Source organism: Austrofundulus limnaeus, unplaced genomic scaffold, assembly GCF_001266775.1.
Source record: "Austrofundulus limnaeus strain Quisiro unplaced genomic scaffold, Austrofundulus_limnaeus-1.0 Scaffold597, whole genome shotgun sequence".
In the NCBI taxonomy this organism is placed as follows: domain Eukaryota; kingdom Metazoa; phylum Chordata; class Actinopteri; order Cyprinodontiformes; family Rivulidae; genus Austrofundulus; species Austrofundulus limnaeus.
The window spans coordinates 197329-214567 of NW_013952999.1; the positions used below are offsets into that span (position 1 = coordinate 197329).

The 17239-nt window shown below is 38.9% G+C and overlaps 2 protein-coding genes across 5 annotated transcripts in view; one reads left to right on the forward strand and one right to left on the reverse strand.

The window, feature by feature from the left end:
• LOC106531105 (MHC class II regulatory factor RFX1) overlaps nucleotides 1-14003 on the reverse strand; it is a gene marked incomplete at its 3' end in the record, with an annotated part of 21320 nt that extends 7317 nt beyond the window's left edge. For all 4 annotated transcript variants that reach the window (XM_014026873.1, XM_014026870.1, XM_014026872.1 and 1 more), the window contains 8 exon segments: nucleotides 763-882; nucleotides 1372-1553; nucleotides 1636-1921; nucleotides 2010-2083; nucleotides 4707-4796; nucleotides 4900-4994; nucleotides 8829-9183; nucleotides 13858-14003. In XM_014026873.1, coding sequence (XP_013882327.1) covers nucleotides 763-882; nucleotides 1372-1553; nucleotides 1636-1921; nucleotides 2010-2083; nucleotides 4707-4796; nucleotides 4900-4994; nucleotides 8829-9156 — 1175 coding nt within the window. In that variant the 5' untranslated portion in view covers nucleotides 9157-9183; nucleotides 13858-14003.
• Nucleotides 14004-15700: 1697 nt separating this feature from the next.
• Nucleotides 15701-16299, forward strand: LOC106531106 (relaxin-3). Its single transcript, XM_014026874.1, has 2 exons — nucleotides 15701-15869; nucleotides 15944-16299. The coding sequence occupies exons 1-2, from the start codon at nucleotides 15701-15703 to the stop codon at nucleotides 16204-16206; spliced, it is 432 nt and encodes a 143-aa protein (XP_013882328.1). The 3' UTR covers nucleotides 16207-16299.
• Nucleotides 16300-17239: the final 940 nt, after the last annotated feature.

The following is a 17239-nucleotide window of genomic DNA, read 5'->3' on the forward strand; positions in this document are numbered from 1 at the left end:
GTATGTATGTATGTATGTGTGTGTGTGTATGTATGTATGTATGTATGTATGTATGTATGTATGTATGTATATACATGTGTGTGTGTACTGTATATACAACAGTAAAATGTAAATTATGTGCAAAACTATATTAGTTGTTGGAACTAAGTTGGAAAAATAAATACGAAGGTCAATTAAATTATAAAATGTGAGGTAAAGTTCGCCTTTTTAAATTTAATTAGTGCATTTTTAATTGAATTTATTTATTGGTCCATTTATATATTTATCTAATTATGTCAGTTTGGGTCCTCCATACTGCAGAACTTGGAAGAGGTAATGAATCAGGTGTGTTGGAGCAGGGAAAAACATAAAACCTGTAGGGCTGCAGCCCTCGAGGACCAGGATTGCCCACCCCTGATCTACAGTAACAGCTCTCAGGTACTACAACACCAAGTTACAGCTTAGTATCTGTTAAACTAGCTGAATTGCAGCCAAGTCTATGTTTGGTGACTCACTTAACTGAGGCAGCCATCTTGGATGGGGTTGATCCTAAAACTATACCAAATGTAGACGCTCATCCAGTTATTTTCTGAGAGTTTTCTGTCCAGTGATTCATGAGGTGTTTTGCCAACACTTCAAATAAATGAGCACGCATGGACACAGAACTGGGCTGAAACATTACTGTCTGCTTTAGGTGAAGGTTTGTTCTTCTTCTGTTGAATAGATATCTTAAATGAACGTAGCACAAACAAATACTTAATGACAAATTGTTTGTGTTCAGACCTGTTTTTCTGTGAGAAAGGCTGCTGCCTCATGGCCATGTGTTGTTGTTCATCCATGAGTCTAAGCAGAGGAGAGCCAGATTTGATCCTCAGGCCATAGTAGTGGTACTTAGAGTTCCCTCTGGAATGAACACAGTGAAAAAGTCACAACAACGTCACAGAAACTGTGTGTGTGTGTGTGTGTGTACTTGTTTCTACTACAGAGTGAGGACCATTTGCACCATAGTTACTATCAAAGTGAGGCCTTTGGTGTAAAATGAGGACCTCTTCCATGTCCTCATTTTGTCTGCAGCTCTGCTGTGATTTACTAGTTGGGTTTAGAGGTATGGTGTGAATTAAGTTTTGGTTCAGGTTAGGGTTAACTATAGACCTGTAATGGTTAGTTTTAGGTAAAATGTCTGGGTTAGATTTTGGACCTAAATTTTGGGTGGGTGTGGGGTTAGGTTTAGGACCAAGGTGTAGGTTAGTTTTAAGGTCAGGTAGGTACCTGTGAGGTTAATTTTAGGGTATATGGTCAGTGTTAGTATATAAAGTCTAAAAACAATGAATGGAAGTCTATACACGGTCCCCAGGGGGATATAAAAACAAACTTGTGTGTGTGTGTGTGTACCTGGTTCCTAATCTGCGTGTGCGGAGCCCCATGAAGACAGCCCTGATGAGTTTACCAAAGGATGCAGCATTGACAGGTTCCAGTTTCTGCTCCTGGCAGTGCAGCAGGTAGTGGTAGTAGAGGGTGCAGCGAGGCAGGCTGACCCCCTCAGCCCCCTCATAGTTCTCAAGCAGCCACTGCACCTGCACATGACGGACATCGTACACTTCAGTGTTCTGAGCTGTAATGTTTTACTAAGTCACTGATGGTTTGCTCTGAACCTACAGTAGCAGGTGGTGCCCGAGAGTTTGGGCTGGAGTAGCTTTGTCCTCCTCCTCCTCCGCCCGCTCCTCCTCCCAGTGGATAGCTTCCCTGGATGACGTACCCGGACCCGCCTGCCGCCGCGCCCCCACTACTGGCTCCAGCTGTCGCCACAGAAACCGCCTGTGAGCTCACAGATGCGGTGATGTCTGACTCGGAGCTGGGCGTGGCCTCAAAGAAGGTGGAGGAGGACGCAGGAGGAGTCTGGGAAAAGAGGGGCGAGTCGGAGAAAGGGTAGCTGCTCGATCGGCTGAACAAGAAGAGACATAAACAGAACAGAGTTCAGTGACCTGCAGCATCTGTGTGGCGGACCACGTGGGAACAATGACACTACTCACATATTGGAGGTGGTAAAATTTGCATCTCCTGCTCCGTCCACATACTGCACCTGACCTGAATACACGTGCTCCACCTGAACAATGAGGAAACTGGAGATTTGCATCAATAATATAGAGTTCTGTATGGGATCAATCTTGTGTCAGCAGGAATTGAATTTGAATTGCTCAGATTGAATCTGAATGTGCAGAATTAGAAATTGAATGAATTGGTTTGAAAATAAATTTCACTAAATTGAAACTGAATTTAAAGTTTTGTATTTGAATTAATTTGCTTTAAAACTGTATTTTGGTTTATTAAAAATTCAGTTTGACTACTTTCACTTTCAGTTCCATAATTCAGATTTTTGTGTCACATCCTGGTCCTTGAGAAAGCCAGGCAGAGTAATCAAACACAGATCCACAGATTTATGTTTCACTTTGGTGAAGTTTCGCAAACCACCGTAAAAGTGACAAAAACAAATTTATTTTATTGCAGTGATTAATTTGACCTATATGTAGAAAATGTTACATTTACATCACATCATGGATCAGTCAGCAGCAGCATCTGATCAACATGTGATCCATGATGTGATGTAAATGAAACATTTTCTACATATAGGTCAAATTAATCTCTGCAATAAAATAACTTTGTCTGTTTTTGTCACTTTTACAGTGGATTGCATCAACTCTGTTACATTACAGAAGGGAAACTTCACCAAAGTGAAACATAAATCTGTGGATCTGTGTTTGATTACTCTGCCTGGCTTTCTCAAGGACCAGGATGTGACACAAAAATCTGAATTATGGAACTGAAAGTGAAAGTAGTCAAACCGAATTTTTAATAAACCAAAATACAGTTTCAAAGCAAATTAATTCAAATTCAAAACTTTAAATTCAGTTTAAATTTAGTAAAATTAATTTTCAAACCAATGCATTCAATTTCTAATTATGTACATTCAGATTCAATGGGCCTCATGCAAGAACCGTTCGTACGCACAGATTTGTTCTTAAGTTGTGCGTACGAGTGATTTAGGAGAATTTGTGGCATTCACCAATGTTTTCGTATTCTAAGATTTTTTTCAGATACGAACAAAATTTACGAGTGGTCCAGACCTGTCGTATTTTACGAGCAGTCAGTCTGCTGTTATCCAGACGGGTTTTCTTCACTAATAACTTTATATTTCVTTAGTTTGAAGATATTTTGAGTTGAAAATAAATCACACTCCATAATTATGTTGACAATAGGCTATTCTGCTTGAATTAGAGTTATAATTTTAAATGTAATAATTTAGAATATATAATATAAATTGTCCGTCCGGCCAGCTCATCCGCAATCAGGTGCGGGGGGTGGGGGGGGGGTGCACGGGCACGGTGCGCAGCGCTGCGGCTTCTCAATAAATGAAAAATGATTTAACACAGTTGTTTATACTTTTAGCAGCTCTTTTTAATCCCACAGCTGAGCTGCTAAACATGACAGATTTTCTTTTCTGGATCTCTGACAGACGGACTTCAATCTCTGAACTCGGAAACGTCTCCTTTTTTATAATTATCGCTGTCATTTCTCATGAATGAATGAATGGACACTTCCTTGTACCTGAGGCAGGAATCATAGCCTTATATGGTGTTTTTGGGGTGGTAATTATGTTAATCTCCTCTCGCGTGCACGAGCAGCTGGATAGGACAGGTGGAAATTTACGCAGCTCATTTACGCACTTTTCCTGAAGGTAGGAGTGTTTGTTGAATCTGACGTGACATGTTCGTACGAACCCTTTGTACGAACAAAAGTAAGAGAAATTTAGGATAAGAATACGAACATGTTCTTGCATGAGGCCCAATCTGAGCAATTCAAATTCAATTCCTGCTGGTACAAGATTGATCCCATAGTTCAGGCCACAGGTGCTCAACAATGACGTACAGAAAACATACACGTAGCATTAATAATTTTTTCAACTCTTTATAAAAGTTTGTTTCTTTCATTGCTCCGTGGTTATCATTAGCTGGACACTAGCTCTGAATGTGTGCTGACTTTGTTCTTTATTACAATTAAAAGGAAAACACGTTGACACAGTTGGTGTTGTTGTGTTGGTCAGCGTCAGGACGTGAAGTGAAGATTAAACTAAAGAGTACAACGCTACAGCAACAGTCAGCAGGTGAAACAAAGCTAACAGCAGTTCAGGACGATGTAAAGATAAGTGAAAATGTAAGTTTTTAAAATCTTTTCTCTAAAGTTAGTGCTAACATGACAGTTTGGAACCTCTAAGTGAGCTGAGTTGCTTTAGTGAGCTTAACTTTTAACACATTTTTCATGGCTTTAGAAAGTTTCTCATTCTGTGACTCTGCAGTACTTTGTGTTAGAGGAGTTAAAACGAGTAGGACCGAACAGACTGGAATGAGGAAGGTACAGATCAGAACTTCCCATTTAAGACAGCACAAACAAACAGGAACTACAGCTCATTATTGAGGCTATTGAGCTAGCTCTAAACTTCCCACTGTGAACTTTGAACAGGAAACCCATGGTTTTAATCTGTAAGCGAACTATGAGCTCGCTCTGGCACTGTGTGAGGTTGCCTAATCTTTTATGACGTAATGTCATGTATTCTCTGTCTTTAAAGGGGCCAAGGTGACAAAGAAGAGACTGGGATAAGTGTGCACAGACTGGCAGATTTCAGGAAGGTTTTTGATGATGTGTTGCACGTTTTCTCATGAAGGACCACTTACCTCCTGGTTAATATGCACAGACTGTAGGTTGTTGATGTGGCCCGTCTGGATCCTCTTGGCTGCCTGCGACACCGCCTGCAACACTGACCTCTGTGGGAAAGTACGTCCACCGTGTCAGACACGACTGCATCTGTGCTCTAACCCCTGCTAAGGCCTGCTGCTGCTTAGTCAAACACATATGTGAGCATCTTACATGTGGGGGGGTCTGCATGGGTTGGACTACCTGGGTGGGAACGCCAGGCGCCGGTGGGCTGGAGTCTGACCGACTATCGGAGTGAGCAGAGCCATCTGTGAAGACAAAACAGGAATAAAATTGGGAGTTTTCACAAAAAAGATCAAATAAATCTCAACTTGAAAAAAACAAAAAACGCCCATCCTTCGAACAAGTTCCGTACTCACGGCATACTGCCTCCAAATCATAATAACAGCCACTGCAGAACATCTGGCAACTAAATGTGTCTCTTCTTTATGATTTTTGCTGAATTAAGCAAAGCAGGAGAGGAGTGTGACTGCATCTGTCTAACTCTCCTGTCATCCTTATATCTCGCATGCAGTAGGACAGCCTTGGACAGCTAATCTCCCCAGATGGAGGCAAAAATCCCTCCATCTTGTAAACATGCAGATCAGATGAGAGAGGGAAATGAGAGCTGCTTGTGGGCTGATGAACAGGAGGAGAAAACAGAATGGGCAGTGGCAGAGGAGATGGTGGTTACTATTTTGTAACGTTCGAGGTTAAAAAAGTAAAGAAAAAAAAACAACACAACTTGTCCTGGACACTCCGCACTGCTCATTTTTAAACTGAAAACAGTTTTAATCCAGAAACTCCACCTTTTACAAACTACACATCACAGACAGTACACCTCAGCTCAAAGGTTTTTATATTTTATCTGAAATAAGAACATTTTTTCAACTTGAAATTCCTTCCTTTACACGTTTGGACAGTATTTATTTATTTATTCATTCATCAGTCTCTGTTTCCTGCTCAGAGACATGCAGGAAGCTGAATATTAAAAGTTTATTCATGTTTACTACTACTGATACACCAATGTTCTTCTGAGTTCACTTTTCAAGAGAATAAAGTTCTATTAAGTATGTTAAAGTGTCCCGATCAATCTGATCCTAAAATTAGCTGGTTTAACCTGGTTTAATTTTCTTTTTTTACAGAGAAGGACTAGCTGAAATGGAGCTGTTGATAAGATGGGGTGACGTTTTTATTTTATAATGAAAAACAGAATTTAACTGAAGAGTTATAAAGAAACAAAGTACAAATACCTTGTTACTGCACTGAAGTAGAAATTTGGGTTTGATTATTTTTCAGCCGACTTTTTACTTCCACTCCTTATATTTTCACACAATTATCTGTACTTCCTACTCCTCACTTTTTATAATTAAAAAAAGGTAAAGAGTAGCATGTTGTTACTGCTATTTCATTTGGGACTGTTTTCATTCTGGCTTGTTATTTCTTTAAAAAAAACCTGTCCTACTGTGCCTCCTGGATAGAGTGAATTTAACTGGCTGGATGAGATGTATAATAATAAATATATTGTTTATCATTCTGACACCATTTTGGGTGAGGTCACCTCCAAATAAATGTTATTTTAGAAATTCTAACCACTTTCTTTTACTCAATAATGCTTTTAATACTTAAAGAGTAACTTACCCCAAAATTAACTTTTTTTAGCTGATAAACTGTCTAGAATGTGTCTAAAATGTTATATAGTACTGTTTCTGTGCTAATTTTGATGTTTTTGTGCGTATTTGTTCAAATCTGTAATATTTGGTCTAAAAACATGTTTTTGCTGCTCATATGGGTAGAGCAGTGGTACTGCAGGCTAATTTGCATATTGGTTAACGGTCTCCTATTGATGTGTCTTCTCCACAGTTTCGTCACAGCGGCTGTGTTCTGGTATAAAAGCCTCTCTCTAAGACACGCCCCTGCAGCAGTCAGAGGGTGGAACAATTAGCAAGCTTAGCATGATCGTCTGTTGACCTTCAGCCTCGGGTGGGGAGAGTCTCCCTCTCTCCACACACACACACACACCAGCAGTACGTCCTGCACAGCGGGAGGGGAGGAGGGGGAAAAAAAGGCAGAAACACAGCGGGGCAGCTGCAGCCCTAACGGACCAAATTTCAGTCAAACAAGACCCACCACTTTTATTCCTGATTTAAACTAGTGATCTTGAGAGCAGCTGCAGCTGTATGCTTTTATTTTTTTCTGTCAGGCTGTTGCGGAGCACTCCACTCCTCTGTCCTGTGAGGCGGACAGCTCAGCCGAGGCTGTCACGCTCTCTCGTCCTGGCCACACCTCCGCTCTCAAACCCCCCCCTCCCCTACCCACTTTGATGCATTTTTCAAATTTCGCCTTGGGGCGGAGTTATCTTTTCACAGGGGGGGGTAAGATACACTTTAAGTAAATTTTACATCAGAAATTTACTTTTGATACTTAAGTACAGTAAATGTCAGATACTTTAAGACCTCTACTCAAGCAATATTCTTACAAGAGGTTTTAACTTTGAGCAACTTTATACAGCACTGTTTAAATGTTGCATTTTAGATCAACTAAAAACCAATCATTCTGTATCATAGCATTTTACATTATTAGTCAGTGGCACGTGACATTTTGTTTTATCACTACACAGCTAGATAAACCTTTTATATTAATCTGAAATCCTGTAAAAAACAGAATGACAGAAGTTGTTCCTAAAAGAGAAGTGCATCAAAATTGAACAGAGTCCTCTTTTGATTGCTGATTGAAATGTTAAATGAAATGAAAAAGTTGTGCAGCACATGTGCAGTCCTAAGGCATGAGGTGACTGAGCCGCAAGGCTACAAAACTTATTCTAGGTGAGAGTGCACAGAGTCACCTGATCTGACCAGGCCAAACAATCCAGGAATAGATGACCCTACATTCAACATAAAGCACAGACAGAAACCAGCTACTGGTACAGTTAGTCCTATCTTTAGTTAACACTATATTCTACTTATTTTTCAAATTTCGTACATAAACTTTAAGGTCTGAGCTACTGACATTCATTTTATTAGATACTGAAATACTGGATTATCTGTTTCTTTCAAATAAAATTATGTTTATACAAAATAACTTTTAAAGTGCCTGTGACATGCATATCCATGAAATACAAAAAGTCAAATAAAATATATTTATATTTAAGAAACTTGGCATAATACATATGATTTTAGCCTTTATGTCACATAATTGGCATATTTTCTTTTGAATTTGGCTCAGCTAAAGTGAAACAGGAAGTGACATCAAAGGGGAACTCTTTGAGAAAGAAAACTTCCTGGTTTTGTTTATTGAAACAATATTATTTGGACTATGACTCTTTCTCAACTCTCTATGATAGGGATTAAAATAATCTTAAGAAACATCAGATTGTTTTCTACAGTCTGTGTTGTTAGCCAATTTAGCAATTCTCTGTTCACATGCAGACATTCCCCTTTGACATCACTTCCTGTTACTTCACATGCAAATATCTCAACAACTGTTCATCTCAGCTGAATGAAATCTTTTTGACAATATGTTATCAATGTTATCTTTCCAAAAATACATTCATATTTGTTATAAAAACTTGATGTCACAGGCACTTTAATAAAGTACAGTCGTATTTTTATCAATAAATGTAAATACATTTTTAAAAAACAGATCTATATTCAGCTGTTGCTCAGTAAAAAGCCAGGAAAGTTGTAGTTTCATATTATGAACATTGTCATCAGTAACAAAACTTCCTCCAGTGCTTTTCTCTACAGGCACCCATCAGTGAGCTTATCAGGACTGATACATGGTTCAGTGTCTTCAAGGAAACTTCAAAATAAAATGGACACATCAATCTTTTGATTATCTGAAGACTCTGACAGACAATCCTCACATCTGATCCACTGTTTGTGAATCAGTTTGTGCCAAGCGTTTATTAATAATATATTTGTAGGAACCAGATATTTTGTCATTATTTTAATGACCTAAACATTGAAATGGAAGTCGTATTTTTACTGCTTTGTAAACTGGATCACTTTGACTCGAGGTTCTGGACACTCAGTGATCAGAACGCTCTCCTACAGGAATAAAGAGGATGTGTCGCTGTGTAGGTACAGTTTATTGTTTCTCACCTGAAACTGTTACTATGATATACTGGGGCGAGCTCTGTCCATTACTCTTCTGAACGGCGCTCTGCTGGATATCGTAGTGCTGTGTGGGAGTTGTTAGGACCACTGGCTTCTGGCTCTGGGTGGGCGGGGCTTGAGAACAAAGTGCATCCTGTCCCGACTTAGAGGCAGTGGCTGCTTGAGCTGATGAAACTGTTCCAGTGGCTGGTGGCAGCTCGGACAGGAAGTGTTCGGTCTTCGCTGATGAGGGCGTGGCGGTGGCAGGTGTTGCCATGGTTACTGCGCTGGCCTGCTGAGGCTGAAGGTCTTCAGAGTATCTACAGGTTGCCATGGTGACTGGTGCGTCGAGGCACAAGATCTGTGGATAAAAGAGGCAGAATTCATTAAAGAAAGTGCTACGAACAAACACTGAGACACACATCGCTGTCTTATCTGTGTGTGTGCGTGGGTGCGTGGGTTCGGCTTTGGTGACATTTGGGGGCAATTTTAAGACAAAAATCCTACATTTGGGGATAACTGGTGCATTTGGGGACAAAAGTCGAGTCCCCATTTGGTTTAAATGCCATTGGTGGGTTGGGGGTTGGGTTTAGGACCAAGGTGTGAATTGAGTTTAGGTTAGTTTTAGGGTCAGGTAGGTACCTGTGAGGTTAGCCTTAGGGTTTGTGGTCAGGGTTAGCTGTAGAAATGTAATGAAAGTCAATGGAATGCCTCCAATTAGATAGCTGTGTGCGTGTGTGTGTTGTTTTTCCTACATTGTGGGGCCTAGTTTTAAGGAAAAAGCAGCCTCGTGGGGACCGGATGCTCCTGAGGACCAAAGTCTGGGCCCCACAACTTCGGAGGCTGATTTTGGTTTGGGAGGTGGGGGTGGGGTTGGGTTTAGGACCAAGGTGTGAATTGAGTTTAGGTTAGTTTTAGGGTCAGGTATGTACCTGTGAGGTTAATTTTATGGTAAATGGTCAGGGTTAGGAAATATAATTTCCAAAAAAAAGAAGAATGGAAGTCAATGGAAAGTCCCCACAAGGACAGAGTGACAAAGTAAGGGTGTGTATGTGTGTACTGTAACATAAACCAGAGAAGGAAGTAGGGCTTTTGTCTAAGACAAAGCAGTGGTCAAACGCCTTTTCCTGTTTGGTCTAGAATTTGAACGTGTAATCTTGCTCTTGAAAAACAAATCTTTTATTCTATTGTTAATAAGTTTGAGCATATTTAGTAGCAAGGCCTGAAAAAAAAAACATTTAACCAGTGGCAGGTTGTACAACTGGGAGATAAGCATGATTCAAGCCAGTACTAATAAGACCTTTAGGTCAGACCTATCCAACAAGTGGCCCTCAGATACAGCCCTTTATAAAGTCTCTTTGACCACAACAAAGCTGCCAGAAACTGATCTATCCATTAATGCAAAAAATGTGAAACGCACAGAGCTACGTCTATACCTTGACTAGCATATAAAGCAAGTAAAACTCTATCTGTCACACGGCATCTTCAGTAAACCATGACGACGCAAAGGACTGGGGTGAACAAGCATCTACCCATCCATCTGACCCATCCATCTGACCCATCCATCTGACCCGTGCAAAAGGTAGTAATAATACACTTCTAGCAAAACATAACAGCAGAAATGGTATTAGCCGAACTCACTAGAGATTTTTGTTTACTTTCCCAACAGCAATCAATGTTTATTGATGTTGAGAAGTAACAGACATGAAACCATTTAGGTCAAACCTTAAAAATATTGTTACAAGCAGTCTCAAGCAAAAAGATGTCTCACTTGGATTGTGTGTTGGGGGGGGGGGGGGTGACCCTCAGCTACCACCACATCAAAATTTACCTCTATTTCTATAAAACTGAATTAAAAGCAACTGTTTTTGTGTATTCAAAGGTCAGTTTGGTTGTGGTGGCCATCTTGAATTGAGCTGGCTCCAAAAATTAATGAATTGTAGATGTATATCTAATGAATATCTAGGGCAGTTATATCCACTCTGACAGCCTAAAAAGGCAGCAAAACTCCTTTTTCAACAGACTCACTACAGGAAATCATTCCTGTCCTTTTTAATTTTACTTTATAACTATTTCTGATTGAAATACTAACACCACAAAATCATATACCTGCACACACAACTACTGTAAAAGTGTTTTTATTTACAATGCTACTGTACATTTGTAAATTACGTGTAATTTACAATCAAGTTTTGTTTTCAATGCTCTTAATATTCAACTTGTCTGCTGTTGTGACAAACCAATGGGAATTAAGGAATTAATATCTATTCTATTCTATTCTATTCTAGACAGCAGACCTGTTTAACTTTACACAACTAACGGCAAAATGTAAAACAACTGGTTTGCACAAACAGAATACGATCTCAGCTATTACCACATCAAATTTTACACCTAACGTTAAATCAATATCTGTAAAATTAACTCAATTACAGACATTTTTGTATTTTTCAACTCAGCTGACCGGGTTTATGGAACACCGAAGTGTACTTAATGAAATAATAAATAAAATATTATGAAAAGAGTATTTATATGAATAAATAACAGATGAAAATAATGCGACAATTGTGAAATAACTGAATGCATATGCACATTTAAGCTCATGAAAATTTTTCACTGTCCTTTAAAATGTGCTTATTAATGTAAAACATCAATGTGATTTTTTTCCCCAAAAATAGAAGTTATTTTTTATATTATTCTAGCAGTTTTTATTCCAAATATATATTTTTCATAGTCATCTTTTGTTATTGTTACTTTGTTTTTGTCACTTTTACAGTGGATTGCATCGACTCTGTTACATTACAGAAGGGAAACTTCACCAAAGTGAAACATAAATCTGTGGATCTGTGTTTGATTACTCTGCCTGGCTTTCTCAAGGACCAGGATGTGACACAAAAATCTGAATTATGGAACTGAAAGTGAAAGTAGTCAAACTGATTTTTTAATAAACCAAAATACAGTTTCAAAGCAAATTAATTCAGATACAAAACTTTAAATTCAGTTTCAAACCAATGCATTCAATTTCAAATTCTGCGCATTCAGATTCAATCTGAGCAATTCAAATTCAATTCCTGGCTGCTTGTTATCATATGATGCTCTGTGTCAACAGCATAATCTAAAAACAAATCAAAAAACATATAAACTCATAATCAAAGCCATTCCAAAAGCTGTCTTATGTTTAATTGCAGGTCCATTGGCTTATTCACCTATTGTTCAATGTTTACCACAATTATTAATTGGAAATTACTCTTTCAAAGATTCCAAGTTTTCCAATAAAATTATTCGACACACTTTCGATCGTATTGTTTATCCCACCCTGCCATTTAAAAATTCCCTTCGTTAAAATTTTCCACCACAATCAATCCATAAATTACGCACTAAATACCTCAAATTTCCAATTTGCACCAAGAGCCAAAGAAATCCACTTTAAAACTTTAAATGGAATATATCCATCTAATTATTTTATTCATCACAGGTTTGGTATTGAAACAAATAATTGTGTTTTTTGTGATGATACGGAAACAACAGAACATTTATTCTTTCAATGCATGTATATGTTTGACTAGTTATTTCCCAAACTTCCCAGTCTCCAAATGTTCTCTGAAAACAATATAATTTATGGACTTATTATGGACAAAAACAGCAGCGACTTTCTCATCAACACTATTATCATTCTGGGGAAATTTTTCATCCATAAAGCTAAATATCTTAAGGTTAAACCWAATTTCTATCATTTTCACAATGACTTTTTATTTTGTACTGCAATTCTCTTAAAGTGATGCACACTAAACATGCCCACAATCTTGAAGAGTATGATTTAACATCTAAACCCTAGCCTTTTTTTGTTCCTTCTTATTTTTAAACTTCTTGTCTTTATTTGCACCCATCCTTTTCTCTTATATGCAAGTTTGTTTGTTTGAAACACGCCTTATTGTTTGTACATTATATTATTTTGTGTGTTCTTTGTTGTTTAATAAAAAAATGTCACTTCCTGCTGGCACAAGGTTTATCCCATACCTCCTGTACTTTTTCACATGGCGCACTTGTAAGTGAACAGCCCCAGGCCGTCCGCCACTCCTGCGTGAACAAACTGCGCACACAAGCCGACAATCATCAGGTGTTGTGCTGAAAAATGCACCCCTGTCGTGAAGCGGACCCTGTCACAGGAAGCTCGTTTGAGTAGGAACAGTAAAATGTGACACGCAGGCTTGTGTTTCGCAACAGCTTTAAAAAAAAGTACAACAGTCTAGTTATTTAATTAACTACGTGTAAACTGTATGAGACTTTCCGAGGAATAGGTGTGTGTCATAGCCCATAATCATTTATAGCCTGCTATAAACCAAACTGAAACGTATGTGAAACTTTCACTTCTTTCTAAATATTAGTTTATTAATAAACACTTCATTTTAATGCCCTTGCCTACGATGGGGACGTTTTTTTTGCGGGGGTACTTTTTGCAGCACAACACCGTCACGACGCACTCGACTCAGGAGTGACTTGACGAATTCAATGTCACGCCAAAAACTTTTTCCAAGTCTTAAAATACTATAAAAACACAGTAAATTTGTACGTGTCGTACCAAAACTCACGCACAGAATGCGTGGGCTCGTTAGGTGCGTGGACGCGTCGTGTTTATTATTGTTTGGACAGTTTTGTTTAAAGTGAGTTCACAGAATCTGTTCGTAGCCTTCCTGGCTAGTAGCGCAGCTGCCGCGAGTTGTGACGTCATAAACCAGCTAGCTTCATATGAGCTAGTTTATAAATCTATCACGCGCAACTCTAGCTTTAATCGAAACCAAACTGCTAAAACAACAAGAGGAACACTTCGACAGACACCGGAGCTACGGTTCGCACTAACAAGCCCTCCGCCATCTTGTGCTCTTATCACAGATCTGACATCGCCATAACAACGGTGCGCGTTTGTAGAGAAAGCTAGCAACCACGTCGTCACGCGCTGGGCTCCACTCCACCGTAGCGCCTGCCAAAACACGTTAATAACGAAACACAATTACACATTCTGACACAGCTGACTCTTCACCTTTGTGTCCCAGTTTGGTCCTTTAATGCCGTTAAAGTTTATTCCTTTAGGTCTCCTTGTTGTTGTTGACTCCGGTTGCTTGGCTCTTGTCGCCAGGACTACCGTGACTATGGCGCCTTGTCTTCACCGGGGCAACTGTTGCTACCCTCCGCTCACTGCGCCGCCCTTTACTGCAAGGTGATTGGTTTGAACGAGGGGGCGGTCGTGACGTCAGTGAAATGATAGACTGGTGATTGGTTGGTGGCTCCTGTCTGTCATTTTTACCAGATTAATTATTTTTTCTTTACTTGAACAGACCGGTTAAAGGGAAAATATCCAGAACCAGAGGTTCTTTAAAGAGATATGATTGTAATGTTCTCACATAAACATGATAAAATAGTCATTATGCTGCTTCAGGATGAATAGATGACTGGAGATTATTTGCAGTGTTGTATAAAGTACCACAAAGTGATACTTTAGTAAAAGTACAAGTATCTTACCAAAAAAATCACTTTGGTAAAAGTTAAAGTCTCCTTTAGGAATATTACTTGAGTAAAAGTTTTAAAGTATCTGATATTTTTTGTACTTAAGCATTAAAAGGAAAAAGTATTGATTTAAAATGAGCAGTTAGATTAAGAGTGGACCTCCACAAAAATACAGAAATGACTATTTTGTTTTAAAATAATTAATTGATGTTAAATTTAGGATGCACTAGTCCAGCTGTTTCAGTTTATATGCATATATCATGACTGCACAAACATTTTCCCCAAAATGAAAATCTATCTGAGGGCTGCAGCCAAATACAATAATATAATTTGTGAAATACAAATACTTTTTAAGTACTTTTCTTTTAATGATCATGTCCTGCTGCAGTGTGACATGATTTGTTTGTGTATAAATTAATACAGTATCAGAATTTTATATATTTATACTTCTCATTCAACCACAGTTAAACTCACTCTATCTAGGAGGAACAGTTTATATGGATAGTTTTTATTTTTATAATAACAAGCTGGAATAAAAACAAGCAAAAATGAAATAAAAGTAACAACTTTTTACTTCTTGCCTTTTTTAAATGTAAGGAGTAGAAAGTCCAGATAATTGTGTGAAAATGTCAGAAGCAGAAGTAAAAAGTAGGCTGAAAAATAATTGCTCAAGTAAAGTACAGATACCAAAAAATTCTACTTAGGTACAGAAATATTTGTACTTAGTTACTGCACAACTCTGGTTGTTTGTGTCCTCTCTTGTCATTTACTCTGCGCTGTTTATGCGCCTCACTTACCACTGATGCTCAGTGTGTTTTTAACCACTGCAGAGGTTTATTGTCTTGTGCGTGTGCCTCCCTCTACACTCAGCATGTTCTCTATTGCTCTTCAGTAAAGGATAACGGGAACTTGGCCTAAAAATGTGGTTGTTTTACACGGCCTTGAGAAATACCACTGCTGAGATTATGCAACCTTCAGAGCTTCCTGTCAGCTTGTTTGTAGTGTGCTCTGTCATATCTCTGTAATACTGAGTGATCTGTGAGTGCGTCTCCAGCTTTCATCCTAGTTTTCTTTTGTGTGCTTGGATAGTGATCTCCATCCAAATCAGCAGAGCGACACCCAAAGGACTGAAAGGCCGTTGAAGGTCACAGGTGATTAGATTGCCAAGAGTTGTGTTGACCTCACCTCCGGCATCATCCACTACTTGATCACAACCTTTTCTTGTCTTCGGTGCTTTGTTGCACGCAAAGGTCTCCAGTTTTATCTCTGGGTTTGACAACAAAACGGAGGTGACTTGAGGTCCATCTCTGACGCTCTGAAGCCTATAAAAGGTGAGCTGGACCGGCTGTAATAAGCACAGAGACAGCTGTTCTCTAACCATGTGGAAAGCAGCACTCTTGACCTTATTGTTGGTGGCTCTGGTACACAGGGTGGGCTGCAGTGAGGGGCATCCCTCTTTCTATGGGGTGAAACTGTGTGGAAGAGAGTTCATACGGGCTGTCATCTTCACATGCGGTGGTTCTCGCTGGAGGAGAGGTGGAGACTCAGGTAAGAATGTTTGTTTTTACGATACACCGCGTTTGAATGGAGTCGACTAAACTGTTTTTACTTTTTGTAATTAGCTCTTATTGGAGAGGAGCTCCTCGATCCGTGGAGCAAAAATTTCACCCCTCAGCTCTCTAGCGAACAGGATCCTGATGAGTCCCGAGCGTGGAAAGATCAAATGTTGGCATCCCTGGCTGCTGGGTTCAGCCGTCCAGTCTCAGAGGAGATGCTGGAGGCTGTGCGGAGCGCTGACAGGAAAGGACGGGACGTCGTGGTCGGGCTGTCCAACGCTTGCTGCAAGTGGGGCTGTAGCAAGAGTGAGATCAGCTCTCTGTGCTGAATCTGGTCCCATCTCGTGTCGTTTTTCTTTTTCTTTACATGCACCTATTTAAATATTGCATACTAACGTACAATAAATGACTTTACATCAAAATGTGTTGTGACTGTCAGAAACTGACACTTTTATTTATTAAAGTATGGAGTAATTGGTTTTCATAAACCGGTAATTGATCATAAAAAAAATACAAAAAATATATTTTTTATGCATTTAAAACTGTTCCCATGCTCACCGTGCTTCATAAACACAGATCTGTCAAGGATTTTCAAATAAAAGAAGCAGTGATGTTATACAAAGTTGCCTGAGTTTGAGTGTAAGAGTGCACATTTTATAGGCACACAGTATCACTCTTTCATCTATGGTGCAATGCCTCTCAGTGCAACCATCCTTTAACTTGAAACGCAAAGCTTGTGATAATGAATATTTGGTGTTTGATGCAAGGTGTTCACTGAATTTTACTAATTATATATTTTTTAATATGTATTTATTGATTTTTGCAATGATTATGAACAACACAAACAAAATAGAATAAAAAAAGCAGACAAAACWAAACAAAAACAAGCAAAAGTTAAACATTTGGCCCATTAACATATACATATTCATCTTCCTGCTCAGGAGTCACAATCCAATCATGGTTACTAAATATGAATCAGGTAGAGTGATACTTAGTGTCAGTACTAACTAGTACAAAGCTCTCTTTTCTATATATGAATGGCAGCTGGACAGTCATCCCCAGTAGAAAGGGATGATATCATAGCGCAAAAGCTCTTATAAGGGTTGTAGAGATATTAATTCCGATGTAAGTCAAGAAGGGTTCCCATGTTTTCACAAAAACATCATCCTTATCATGTAATCGGCATGTTAGATAATCAAGAGACAGTTAAAGATGACCTTTTGCCATTGTACTTTAGATGGGATTTTTTCCTTTATCCAGTTGAGGAGGAGACTTTTTTTTGCACAGAAAGTTAGCATTCTATAAAGCTTTCTTTTATGTTTATCAGCGATTGTCGGATCAGTTATTCCAAGTAGTAAAAAT

Coding starts and splice junctions, on each gene's coding strand:
- LOC106531106 (XM_014026874.1), top strand. CDS start 15,701: ATGTGGAAAGCAGCACTCTTGACCTTATTGTTGGTGGCTCTGGTACAC. Junction 15,870..15,943: donor GAGGAGAGGTGGAGACTCAG/GTAAGAATGTTT, acceptor TTTTGTAATTAG/CTCTTATTGGAGAGGAGCTC.